Raw genomic sequence first — 14,100 nt, 5'->3', positions numbered from 1 at the left:
GTCGCCGCGCCTGCTCCCCGGCTGCCGCCGCCCGCCCTCGCCGCCGCCGCCTCGCTGCGCCCGGACTCGGGGGAAGCCACGGCCGCGCGGCTCGCGGCTCCGACTGTCCGCCCGCGGCCCGCGCAGCCCGGCCTGCGGCACCGCGGCTCTCGGGGACGCCCGCGGCACCGCGGGGCCGGGCTCCCGGGGACCGCTCGCGCCGCCGCTTCCTCTCCCGCCCGCCGCCGAGCCGGGCGATGGTGGCCGCCCGCGCTCCCGCGCTGTAGCCGGGCGCCCCCTAAGTTTGGGAGCCGCCGCCACCGCGGCGCGGAGACGAGTCTGCAGAAGAGGAAGAAAGTTTTGCGGGGTGCGCCGAGCGGGCCCTGGGCGCAGCTCCCACCGCTCCCTCCCCGCTTCCCCGCGCCTGGAGCCGGTCGGCGGGGAGTGGGGCGAGCCGGCATGGCCCGGCAGCCGGAGGAAGAGGAGACGGCGGGGGCGGCCGCCCTGACCCGCCGCTGTCCGGGCTCGCCTGGCTGGGCCGGGGCCGGGGCCGGGGCCGGGGCGCGGCGGCCGCCCCTCTGGCTGCTCTGCCTGGTCGCATGCTGGCTCCTGGGCGCCATGGCCGACGCCGACTTCTCCATCCTGGACGAGGCGCAAGTGCTGGCGAGCCAGATGCGGAGGCTGGCAGCCGAGGAGCTGGGGGTCGTCACCATGCAGGTAAGTGGCCCTCTTCGTGTCCCCGAACTTGCCAGGCATCCTACCTTATCTGCGCAGAGCCAGGTCCCATTGCCCGGTATAGGTCCCCTTGACTCTGCATCGGTTCCTCTTGCATGCACAGATACCCCCTTCCTGCCGGACCCCTCAGTCCTCTGCACAGACGCCCTGACAACGCACCAACTCCTCTTCCGCCCCCCTTTTCCTCTGCAGAATCCCTTGCCCTCTGCACGGAACCCACTTTCCCCAGCACAGCCCCCCTCTTCTGAGCACCAGCTGCTTTATCTAGGAAGGATTCTTCGGTTTCCTCGGACTTCCTTCCCTAATTTGCACACACTTCCCCAGTAGAATTGTTTTCACCCCGCCACCGCTGCAAACTCCCCTTCCCTCTTTGTGTCCCCATCCCGGGGCAACCAGCCTCGCCTGGCTCGGACGATTTTCCGAGGCTCCCACCGCACCTCCTTGATCACGTCCTCGTGTCCCTCACTACCCGGCCGATGGGTGCCGGGAGGGAAGGCACCGCGGCGTATGCAGCTGCTCCAAGGCCACCTGGGTCCCAGCGGAGAGCGGCCCGGGTGCATTGGGGGAGGGGCCGGCCTGGTAGATTCCGGGTACCTTCCCGAATGTAGTCCTGGTGGGGGACTCTTTTTGTTGCTTTTCCGCTTTTCCTGTTGTGGGTTGCGTGCTGCCCGTTGTATGATTTTTGTTTTGTATGTGCCTTTTTGGGGTGAGGAGAACAGCGAAGTGAGTAAGGTTCCCACTTCTCCAGATTGTTCACACTGTCGGTCCACCCCAGGAGGGGAAGGAGGAGGTTGCTTACAGAAAAATTGTCCGCGGCTGTTAAGGAATCCTGATGATGCTACTAATAATCAATGGTAGTAAAAATTGCTAAACAGCAACCACCTGGAGATTCTATCCCGCCGTTATTTTAATCTACTTGGCTGAAAAGGCCACTCGATTGGGAGAGACTGAGATGACACTCCGAGTCTGAAACCCTTGCTATAACGTTCTTACGTAAAATAACACCATTCTCTTCTATATTGTAACAACAGTCGTGGTGATGAATGTGGTCTTCGAAAGAGCGAAGTTTCCAGGAATGTGTTCTTGGTATAGGTTTCTGATTCCATCCTACTGTGACCACTCCTTCTACCTCCCACCGGGAGAGGTGTTTGAGCCACTTTGGCATTCAGGTTTCCGACGTCTTTTTTTTTTTAAACCTTATTCCCCCCCCCAGTCTCCTCCCAAGAGGATAAAAATTTTCCTAAAGCAAGTTCCACATGCATTTTTCACTCTAGAAAAAGACGATTGGGATTTTTTTTTTTTTTAAGGGTGAGGTGAGATTGAGAAGTAGATGGTTTGCTTGAAAGAGAATTTTACATTTATTTGCAGACACTCAGACTTGAAGTGCCGTGGAGTCAGATTTTCTTCATTTGCATAATAATAGATAAGCTTTTAAGATACATCATTTAACTCTCCCTTTCCTTGCAGATCTTTCAGATTCAGAGTCAGTTATAATTTTTTTCCATGTGCATTTCTGATTATTGCTGAGTTCTTAGGAGTGAAGTGACTTTTGGAGGAGATGGAAAACTAGGATTTTTTTTTTTAGTGGTGAATGTTTCAATTCACAACACAAACAGAATTGTATTTTTGCATAGAGGCACCTCTTTTAATAAAGGAGATTTAATATATTGCGGTTTTGGACTGTGGTTGTAGGATTAGTAGGCATTTGTCACCTTCACCTCATCACTAGGGCTGGACAAAGAATCTTAGGGGTTTTTTTTTCCCTCTTCCCCATGTAAGCTAAGGACTTGCTTTTTCTAAGATACTGACAGCCATTTTACTGTTTCTCACCCAGTCCTTGACAAAAGGTGAAATTGGATCCCAACACATTGTCATTTAGGTAGGATCCTAAGCAAATGTAGTTTTAAAAGACTTCCCGGTTGAAAAGGAGACACTTCAGAAAAAAGCTCTGATCGGTGGGGGGTTTGTGCCCAAATGGCCCTTTATCTCCTCCCAACTGGCCTCTTTCTAACACCTTTGCAACCTCTTTGTGGAAACAGACCTCCTGTGGACAGGGTTTTGTCTGGCAAAACGTGAAGTGGCTTCTCTCCCTCTCTTTCTCTCTCTCTTTTTTGAAAGGAGCCGCAATACTGTATTTAAATTCCTCTTCTTGAGCTGTATATTGATCTGCCACTTGCCTCTATCTGGTAAAATTAGAGAAAGTCTCTTTAATTTAGTTAGACTGCCGGGGGAAATACTGGTAATAAATAAAATGCACGTTAGATTTCTGGCCTTTAAAACAAAGATATTGAGCCTCATCTTCTTCTCTGTAAACCTTTGGGATTTGTTCAATGGGCCTGAAGTTTATGTGGGTTTAGTTACCTAAAGTGTAAATTATGAAGTGTACTCCCTTGCGGAATGTTGGGTTTTACAGACGTAGAGCTAATCTGTTGTTCAGAGGTAGATAGCCTCATGGATGCTAAGGTGAGCTGGATCAGGTCAGGCTTGCATATGAAGATGGTGAGGGGTGGGGGTAGGTTGAGGTTGTGTCTCCGCAGGGAAGAAGTGCCTTCCCTTGCTTAAGAGATTGACTCCTTTCATTTGACCTTGGCATTTCAAGCACAACATTGAAATTTTGTGGCCTTTCAGGACAGCATCTCACTTGATGAGAAATTTTCTGTAGGTCTGTTTAGGTGTAAAAAGCCAATTTTTAGACTTTTATGTTGCTTCTGCTGAAATTCTCCAAAGACAGTTTTTAATTTTGAGAAATTGCAAAGTAGCCCTCAAAATAGGCCTGTTGTTTTGCAGCATTTCAAATGGCAGCACACACTACTCACAAGAGGTTGCGAGGGGTAATTTTACAAAAACAAAACCCAAGCCTTCTTTCAGCCCTATCGTTTCCCATGACTGGTTTTTGTGCTTGCTGCTAGAGAAGACAGTTTGAAAAGCAGTCTATCATAAAGATTTTCTTGGAAAAATTTTCTAATGAAGGCTGCCTACTCATGATTTTTTTGTTGTTCCTTTATAATGACGAAATTAAAAAAAAAAATCTTTAAATGAGTTGCACCAACCAATTTTGCCAGTGCCCTGGGAAAGCTGCCACTGAATGCTGCCCCCCTGGCAGTAGACATCATACATCATGGGCAAAAGTCAAAAACCTAATCATCGTCTCCTCAGGGGTCTGGCAGAGTGAAGCCATCAATGTTGAGGTCTGGGAGCAGTAAGTAGCTGTGACCAGGGAGACTTGTTTCTGTTTATTCAATTCATGCAACAAGTTTTTATCAAGCAGCATTGTGGAGTGGAAAGAACTCCACATTGGATATCTGGAGACCTGAATTCTAGCTCTGCCACTTGCAAGTTGGGTGATTTTATCTGTAAAATTGAGGAGGAGGATTCTTCCTAGAAATTTGCTTTGTGGATGAATGGAAATAGTGTATGTGAAGGCACCTGTTAATGTTAAGCTGGGGCTGAGAAATGGTGACGGATGTGGTTGTTCTTAAATGGAGAGATAATTATCGAAAGCTTACTGAGCACAGAACTCTATGCTAGGTGTTCAGGGAGGTTATGAGGAGGTATTCCAGTACAGCCCCTTAAGGAGTTTATATTCTGGAACAGGAGGTAAGTGAGGATTGCACAGGTAAAGCAGTTAAGTAACAATGCCTGCTTGTTAGAAGGCATATCTGGCTCTGGGAGCCATTTCACCAGGCACTTATAAGGCCCATTTAACATTATATGACAATACAGGCTTCCTAACAGCAAGGGCCTGGCACATGGCCAGTGTGCCCGCCTTGATGTTAGCTCAAACACAGCTCTGCTAGGCTGGGCACACTCACTGTGAACTTGGCAGACAGACCAGCAGGTTGGTCAGACAGCTGTTGTATGGGGCCTGGAAGGGAGGGAGGAGAGTGGGGTTTCTTCCAGTTGGGGCAGAAGAAATACCAGAAGCAAAACTGGAGCTTCAACTCTAATTGACATAAGAGCAGCAGCCAGGACAGAAGTAACTTCAGAAACCGAAGGGCTCAGCTGAGGCAGAGGTGTTGGTTGAAGATACAGAGCAATATTAGTGCCTGCAGCTGAAAGGTGAAAGGGCATTTTGTATGCAGTACAACAGCAATGCACAAATGCATTATTCACTTGTACATATATCCAACCGTCTTTTGGGGGGGCTTCTACATGAGGGGTCTTGTTAGACTAAGCTGGCAATAAAAGGTGACTAAGGCCTGGTCCATGCCTTTGATCTCTCAACTAATGATGGAAATAGACACAAAAAGAAGCATCATGATACAGTTATTAGCACAAGGTGTTACACTGTAGTGGGCTAGTGCAATGGTGGAGGGAGGAACAGGGCATAATGGGAGCACAGAGGAGCCTTGTCCAAATCCCTCTGGTGAAATCGTGGTGACCTACTTCTCCCTTGGCCTTTTCAGTGACATGTCCACATACAGAGTCCAGTCCTGAAAGCAGCAGAGGCCCCAAATGTGAAAAGTAACCAAATCAGTAGTTCATCACACATTTCTAATTCCCTTTGGTGGCACTGGACAGGGTAGCTGGTGTATCTTGAACACCTACCTGAATGGTAGGGTGGCTCTGATTCTTGTGCCCTTTCATTTGGTTCCCCTGTCTTATTTCTTTGGCCATCACCCTGGAGTTTCTATGGTTATTGGACATAAATGTCTTGGTGGCTCTACAGTTACAACTGCAAGCTGATTGGTGGATTTGTAGTCATGTTTAGGTAAGGTATATATTTTTCCCTAAATCATGTGCATTATACCAGGAACAGCCTGGTTTAGAATGATTTGAATGTGTACTTATTCAATATAGAATGTTTTAAGGGGAAAATCACGTGTATTTGCAAATAGTGTGGTTTAATTCTATGCCCTGTGTATAATATAAGCCTTAGTAGAAAAACTGCTGCATTATTTTCTTCTGAAATTAAATATTTGGAGCACAGAAAACTGACCATTGATAGATGACGCTGAGTTGAACTTGTTAAGAATGAGCCCGAGAAAAAGCGTGTTGAATGACTTCTGATGGACTATCCCTGTGTGCTTAGTACTTCCTCAACTTCCTCCTCACTAATGCCTGTCTTAGCTGGCCTGGTCCCTTGTGCTTATTATGTTTTTTCTGCCAATCAGACTTGAGTCTGGAAGGGCTTGGGGGAGGGGAAGGGGAGATGGTTTTACACTTATAACATGTTGGTGCTATTTCTGGTTGCTGCTTGAGGAGTTCCTTCCTTGAGCTTAAGTGGATGAGCAGGCAGGAACCTTGCAAACCTCTGGAATTTTGGTATTAGGTGGAGAGAGATTTATTTTAAATCTGCTTGGACCCAGTGGAAAAATTTATTGAAAATTCAAAATGTGAAGGGACAACAGGGACAACAATTTTGACTCAGCCAGTTATTAACTGTGTAACTTCCGGCATGTTATTAAATCTGAACTTGAGTGTCTTCATGCTTCATGTGGTTAACGGGGGGAATAACATATTAAAAGAACAAAGTGTTTAGCACAGAGGCTAACATAGGAGCAGTCAGTAAACAGAAATAGAAATATGGGAGCTGTCTGTTTAGTACCAGGTCACAGAACCTGGAAGGCAACAAACATGTAGCTCCTGGGCCTGAATGAAACCAAAATCTAATCTTTAGAACCTGCAGATTTCAATGTAGTCAATCCTGTCCCAGGGTTTCCAAGGTGTGGCTCACAGACCTCAGGGATGTGGTGGAAAACCATCCTTTGGGGTTTCTGAAGAAAATGCTAGACCTGCTATTCATTGTTATTTATTTACTTTAAAACTTTTTGTTGCAAAGATTTGAAAATATATATATGACAGTAGTGAAAATAGCCTAAGAGTGCCCACATAGCTCTCACCTAGCTTAAACAGTTATTAACTCATGCTCAGGTGGGTTTCATCTCTACCTCTGCCTCCACCTGCTCCTCCCCTCCTTCCAGATTATTTTGAAGCAAATTCCAGACATCACATAATTTCATCCATAACATTTTATTGCATTTTTGTTTAATTTCTATATTTTTGTTTTATAATGTACATAAAATATTGGTACACTAGTATATAGAATTTGCAATTAACAAATAGATATAAATATTTTGGAGGTTGTATACTTATATTTTTTTATGATGGTGTGCCTGTACAAAACCAATGCTTCCTAGCACTCTGGGAGGCCAAGGTGGGCGGATTGTTTGAGCTCAGGAGTTTGAAACCAACCTGAGCAAGAGCGAGACCCCATCTCTACTGAAAAAAAAAAGAAAGAAATCGGCCAACTAAAAATATATAGAAAAAATTAGCCGGGCATGGTGGTGCATGCCTGTAGTCCCAGCTACTTGGGAGGCCGAGGCAGAAGGATCGCTTGAGCCCAGGAGTCTGAGGTTGCTGTGATCTAGGCTGACGCCACGGCACTCACTCTAGCCCAACACAGTGAGACTCTGTCTCAAAAACAAAAAAACAAAAACAAAACAAAAACAAAAACAAAACCAAAATCAATGCTGAGTCTCCTACACCCTCAGGAATAGCTAATACCTTTGCCCAGCAAACTCTTCAGCCTTCCAGGTGTAATGCCAGGCTTCTTTCAGGAACCCCTCTGGGTCTCTCCCTGATCGTGTCATCTGGCCCTCATTTTCATGCCTGGCTTTCCCCACGAGCCTGTAAGGGTCCTTTTCTTAGAGGCCAGCATATATCTGGGCACACGCATTTGACTGATGCAGCAGGAACCACATCTGCTCCTTGCCCCTGTTTTTTCCCCCTTCCAGAAGAGGCAGGAGTGAGAAAAGGACAAGGCAAGATAAGCTGTACATGGAGGAGAGGGGAGGATTGAGGAGGAAGAGTTGGATTATATACTAATAATATATATTTGTCTTCTGATCAGTCTATCAGCAGATGCTCACTGGGTGCCTCATTACAGAATTGAAGGCTGGGAGAGTACAGGAGTGTGGTACAGGACATCCAGTGCCTTCCCCCAAGAGCTCCTGTCTTATGAAGGAGGCTAAAGCTCCTTGGATAGCTCAAGACAATATAGAAAGAAATAGTAAAACATGAGATGAAGAGTACACCCAGGGTTGCTATATCTAATGTTTGCAAGGGTCAGTTAGACAAAATGAATGAAGTGGACCCAGTGTAGGTCCACAGGGAGTGGTGTGGATGTCGTCAGCTGGAGGGCACATGCCATGGCCGAAGGGTACAGGCACTACTCAGCTGCTCTAATTGTTGCCCAGGGGCAGTGTGGGTCCAGTGTTGTCATATCACTTTGTTTTTCAGAAGCTGGGTATCTGTTTTTGTGTCTTAAAATGTTAGCAACTAATTCAGATTAAAAAAGAAAAACACTGTGTGGGCCAAACCAAACATGTCTGCAGGCTGAATCAGGCCAGAGGCCACCAATTCACAAAGTCTGGGTTAGAATTATTCAGGTGGGTCCCTGGAAGAAAAACCAGTGCTTGTGTGTGGGTTATGGGATAGTCAATTTCTGTGTAATACAGAGGAGAACTTTCTGACAGAAGAGTTCTATTAATAGAATGGATTGTCTTGAAGATGAGCTCCTTGTTGTCATAATTACTTCAGCAAATATTTATAGTATGTTTATTTTGTGCCAAGCACAATGTAAGAGGTGAGATATCATTCAGTTAATTTCTGATGTAATGAATGTTATGAAAGAGGAGGTTCTAGATGGTTGGAGAAAGTATGTCGGGGATTTCAACCTATTTGGGGGTGGGAGGGATTCTGGAAGGTCTCCCTGAGAAAATAGAATGAATAGGAGCTGGTTAGTCAAAGGGTGGAATTCCCAGAAGGCTCCTTGTTGAGAGGAAGCATAGCACCTCTAGGAATTGAAAGATGATCATTAAGGTTTGGAATTAGAGAACCAGAGTTAGGAAAGGGCACAAATAGGCTGGAGAAGTAGGCAGAGGTCAAGCTGGGGGGATCTTTGGATCCTTTAGGTCAGTCGAGACTTGTTATATGGAGGTAGCAGAACACCCAACTCATACTGGCACAAAAGGAAGCTACTAACCTATGCTATTGAATGGTCTGGGGTTGATCCCTGGGCAGAGCTAGATGAGGACTCAAAGAACAGGGCCAGTATGCTTTTTCTCTCTCTTTGCACGTCTACTTCTTAAATAGGTTCACCCCTCTGTTTCAATGTGGCCAGCAGTAGCTCATCAATACTTGAGTTGGGAACTAGCTGCTGCTTGTGACTGAATTCCTTCTATTTGGAGGTACACTGCTCTGGGGAGAGGAAATTAGAATCTCGAGCAAGCTTAGAACTTAGAAAACTCGGCTAAAGTGATTTAGGACTCAGACTAGCAGCCATTAGCTGCCAGGGCCCGCTCCCAAATCCAGTTTGGGCTTTGCCTCCCTGAGTCCAGTTTGAGGAGGGCCTTCTAGGAGGTCTCCCTTGCTTCTGGCCCAGACATGGGCTGGCTGCCAACTGTGCTTGGTCCTGAGGAGCTGTGCAAACCCAGGCTTAGCAGGCCCGCCCTGGACATGCCTTTTCTCCCTGACCTCTTAGATCCACAGATCGCTGGGTGCCATAAGAACTGGGAATGAACAGGGAGATAGTCAAATCTGCCTCCCTCATTTTACAGATAATTCATTTTACAGAAACTGAGGCCCAGTGGGAAGTGGCTCTCTGGAGATCACACCAGTAGTAAGCAGTAGATTTGAACTCAAGTCTTGGTCTTATGGCTTTTGCTTTTGTTATACTGTGGGAGCTCCATTTCTCCATTGCTTTAAAGTGGGAAAGCAAACTTAATAGTATACATTCCTGTTTTGCAAAGAAAGCTTGGCTTGGTTAATGGCTAAACGCTGATGGTCTAATTTGACAGCTGACTAGATTTTAAGTTGCTACTTAAATACCTAGAAGTCAGGTATTCAGCCACTGAAGAAAGTTACAAAGTTCTGAGACTTATTAGAATGTTGTTAGATTTTTAAGTGCAAATTTAAGCAGTCAATAGCTGTTTATCATTGTGAACCTGTACCACCAAAGTCATTTTTTTTACTAAAAAGGTAAATTATATTTAAAAAACTTTAGCGGAGGGGTGACTTTGGTTGTTTAGTAACAAATCAACAAAGAAAATTCTACCTGTAACTTTCAGGCAAAGTCCTATTTTGAAATTGGATTTCATGCCCAGCCTTTCTCTCCCTAGTCATTAGGAGTATGAAGTCGTTTCATACTTTTTGTGTGTGAAAATTGCAGTAGTATTATTACTTTGGGAGAGTTTATTTAATTTGATGATGAAACAAAATAAATATCATTTGAATGCCTCCTTACCTTGCCCTCTTTTTTTTCTGAGTTCAAAGGTACTTTTTCTCTACTTCAGACTTACAGAGTCAAATGATTTCTGAGTTAATTACAGTCTGAAGAGGTCTAACACCTAAATACCAGAGTAGGTCAACTGAAAAGTAGCTTATGGTTTATATTCCCCTGGAAATAGTATGCTTTATTGTAATTGTAGTGTAGAAGCCAGGGAAGTAAATTCTTATCTTGTACATGATAATGTCTTGGTTCTCTTCCAACCGTAACAGTTATTTTAAAGATGCAGTCAAAGTCCAAGACTACAGCACTTTTTTTCTTGCTTTCCCTTTGGATTTTTTTTTCTTTAATTTTATTTTTGCATAGAGTATTTTAAAAGATACTTTGAGGCCCTGGTGGAGGACAGTGAAAATAGGCAAGCCAGTGAGAATGAATCTGAATTTTTAATTAGGCTTTGAGTTGTTTCTTCAAAGTGTGGAGACATCATTAGTGATGTAAGTCTTGTTGCATTAGCAGAGACTGACATTTTACTTCAAACGCAGAGAGTGCAGCTGTCCTGTGCAGATAAAAGTTGCCAAGTGCGGAATAGCAAGGTGGATTGGTAGATAATTAGCTGTCCCACATTACTGCGGTGAGGAAGAAGCCTGCCAGTCATGGGCAGGAAGGAGGAATTATTAGTGGGAGAAAATCCAAGTCTGTCATAAAGCAATTTGGAATCACTTCAGCTGTGGCAGAGCTGATAAGGCTTATGTTAAGGAAACAACACAAACTGAGTCTAGTATGCGATGATGAACTTTTTCACTCTTTCTTTTTTAAAAAAATCTTCATTCAGAAGAGGAATGGCCAGAAATTAATGATGCATACGTAAATACATTGAAATACAGATTCATCAGTCCACTCTGACTCTGTGTATAAAATAACTAACCTGCTGAAAATAGTCTTCACATTTTCATGTCACTTGAAAATAAAATGAGAATTCTATATAGGAAAAAAAAATCACAGAGATGCCATAAACCCTTGACAATTACTGTGCTGTGTATAACCATGAAAAGATATTTGAAATAGAAATTTTGAAGTATATCATCTGTCTGGTATAAAGGTACAGTATTTATAAATGGTTTGAGGATATTTTTATGTCTGTATTAGTGGTGGACTACGTGTATGTATTTAAATATTTTAAAAGTTTTTCTGTGATCATCACATTTTTTTCTGAGAAATTAAAGTTGTAGAAAGACCTATTGGGTTTCTTGTCCATCCTCAATCATTTGCTAATTCAAACGAAACTTTATGGGATTTTTTTTTTTTTGGTCCACTTGGATTGCTCCCTGTGCCTCTGCCAGGATACTGGCCTCCTTTGTCCTAATTCCATCCACTTTATTGATTGGCTTTCTCTAAACCCAGTGTCTCTCACTGCAGTCCAGTGATAGGAGGGAGATGCTGAAGAAGGTAGGTGCCATGTTCTCCTTGTTAGTGTCTTCTCTGCTTATTAGCTGCCCTTGGCCACTGCAGAAGAAAGCCAGTTGTGTGCTTTTTGCTGCCGGTTTTTCTTCCTCCCTAGGGGACTGTTAGTCACAAGGTTATTACTGCCCTGGGTGGTTTTGGGAGAAAACCTGGAAAACTGAGATTTTTTTTTTTTTTGCAATCTTGGCTATTTGATCCAGAGTTGGATGCACTGACCTTCTTGTGAAATGGAAAAATTTGCCCTTTCTGTATTGTTAGGCAGGGGACTAGCCTGTGTGTTGATTGTGAACCAATCACGTTTGTTAGTGGTGTTTTAAATTTGGGATCCCTGGAGATAAGTGTAAATTCACATGACCATAAACGAGGCAAATACATTATTTGCATGTATGTACATTCAGATAATAAATGTGGGAGGAGCTGTAAGCAGTAAAGCATCTTCGAGATAAGTTATTAGAATATGAGCTCCTGCAGGAAAGAGCTCAGGCTTACTCATCTGTGTAGTTTTGGTACGTGCTGTCTGTGGCACATGATGAGGACTCAAAAAGATGTCTGGACTACAAAACTTGCCCAGCAGTCTTTAAATGGTAGACTTTGTAACTTTTTAATGGTTACTATTCCAAAGTTAGCTTTCACTGCTATGTTTAATGTGTCAATTTCTTTACTTACCCTAGATTGACTTTGAAATGTCTTGGCCCTTTACTTGCTACTAAAGATTTAAAATGTTTCAGATGAGTGAAACTATCTGCCACAATATCAAGCACATTAGGACTCTAAGCAGACTCTAAGTATTAGTTGGTTCTGATATTTAATTTATTCATGTTAGAGAAAATAGGGCTACGTTTAAGAATGTAAAAAATACAAAACTGTGTGTATACTTGCAAATTATGTACTTGGAGCTACTTTATCCTAGAGGTTAGAATTTCTTAGGTTAATTCGTTTCACAAGTATTTGTTTATTTGTTTATTTTGAGACAGGGTCTTGCTCTGTTGCCCAAGGCTGGAGTGTAGTGGCATTATCACAGCTCACAGCTCACTGCAACCTCAAACTGTGGGCTCAAGTGATCCTCCTGCTTTAGCCTTCCAGAGTGCTAGGATTATAGGCATGAGCCACTGTGCCTGGCCTCTTTCAAAAGTATTTATTGAGCACATACTATGTGCCAGGTGCTATGCTTGCTTTTGAGTTTAAGTTAAAAAGAGAGAGACATGGCTCCTATTCTGATGGAGTATGTAGCCTGGTAGGGGAAATAGACATTTAAAAAATCACATAAATAAATATAAATTGTAAATTTTGAGTAATGTTATTAAGGAAACTTGGGGCTTTTAGAAAGAGTACCAAGGAGATCCTTTAAAAATGTAAGTCAGATATGTCATTTCTCTGTTTAAAACTCTCTAAAGGTTCCCATCTGACTCAGAGTAAAACCCGAAACTATGGTGGCTTTCACAGCTGGATGTGATCTGGCCCTGCTACCTCTGTGACCTCATCTCTTAGCTCCCCTCCCCCTTGCACATACTCTGTTCTTTAAATGCTCCAAGCACACCCCTGCCTCACACCCTTTAAGTATGCTCTTCCTTTTGCTTGGGAACAAGGAGCCTTCCTTGCCAACCCTCTTTAAAACGGCACCCACCCTTGCCTGTCTTATTCTATCTTCTACCCTGTCACTCCCTCACCTCTCACAGGTAATCATTGTATTGCTCAATGCTGTATCCCTGAAGAATGGTGCTTGGCACCTAGGATCACTCAATAAATACTTATTGAGGGAGGGTGGGTGGGAGTGACAACTCTAGGCTTGGGTGCTATAGGAAGAAATCTGAGGAGGTGATGGAAAGGAGGAGCCAATCATGGGAGGGGTTGAGGGGCTTGCTGGAATAGTAGGAGCCAATTGGGGGAGGGCTTGAAGGGGTTAGCAGAAGGAAGAGAAGTCAACCAGAGGAGGGGTTGAGGGCCTAGCATTCCAACAGAGGGAAGAGAGGCAGGACCTTGGTATACTTTTAAGAACTCGAAAGAAAGCCAGGTGGCTGATGATGTGCCAGCAGAAAGGTGATGCAAAGTGAGAAATTTGGATTCTTATTCCTCATCAATTCAAGTATAATTGTTTCCCAGTAACTCATTTAGGTCAAAGTGTACAGTTCTGTGGCATTAAGTACATTCATATTATTGTGCAGTCATCATCACCATCCATCTCCTGAACAGTTTCCTCTTCCCAAACTGAAACTCTGTACCCATTAATCAATAATGCCCCATTCCTCCCTCTCTCAGCCCCAGTAACCACTGTTCTGATTTCTGTCTCTGTGAATTTGGCTACTATAGGTATCTCATATGAGTGTAATCATACAATGTTTGTCCTTTTGTAACTGACTTATTTCACTTAGCATAATGTCTTTAAGGTTCATCTGTGGGTAGCATGTGTCAGAATTTTTTTCCTTTCTAAGGTCGACTAATATTCCATTGTACGTGTATATGACATTTTGTTTGTCCATTCATCCATCAGTGGACACTGGGGTTGCTTCCCTTTTTTGGCTACTGTGAATACAACGACTGTGAACATTGGTGTACAAATATCTTTTTGCAAATTATGTACTTGGGTATATACCTAGAAGTGAAATTGCTAGATCATGTGGTAATTCTATGTCTAATTTTTTGAGGAACTGCCATGCCATTTTTCCTAGTGGCTGGATCATTTTATATTCCTGCTAGCA

The 14,100-nt window shown here is 44.0% G+C and overlaps 1 protein-coding gene across 1 annotated transcript in view; it reads left to right on the top strand.

The window, feature by feature from the left end:
- Positions 1-438: 438 nt before the first annotated feature.
- Positions 439-14,100, top strand: part of CACHD1 (cache domain containing 1) — a 210,536-nt gene continuing 196,874 nt past the window's right edge. Inside the window, exon 1 of the mRNA XM_012639326.1 lies at positions 439-696. Within this exon, the coding sequence (XP_012494780.1) occupies positions 439-696 (258 nt within the window). The remainder of the gene's footprint in view (positions 697-14,100) is intronic.

This window comes from Propithecus coquereli, unplaced genomic scaffold (assembly GCF_000956105.1).
Source record: "Propithecus coquereli isolate 6110/MARCELLA unplaced genomic scaffold, Pcoq_1.0 Scaffold14, whole genome shotgun sequence".
NCBI lineage: Eukaryota > Metazoa > Chordata > Mammalia > Primates > Indriidae > Propithecus > Propithecus coquereli.
The sequence above is the reverse complement of the archived record's forward strand: the minus strand, read 5'-3'. Positions and strand labels throughout refer to the sequence as shown.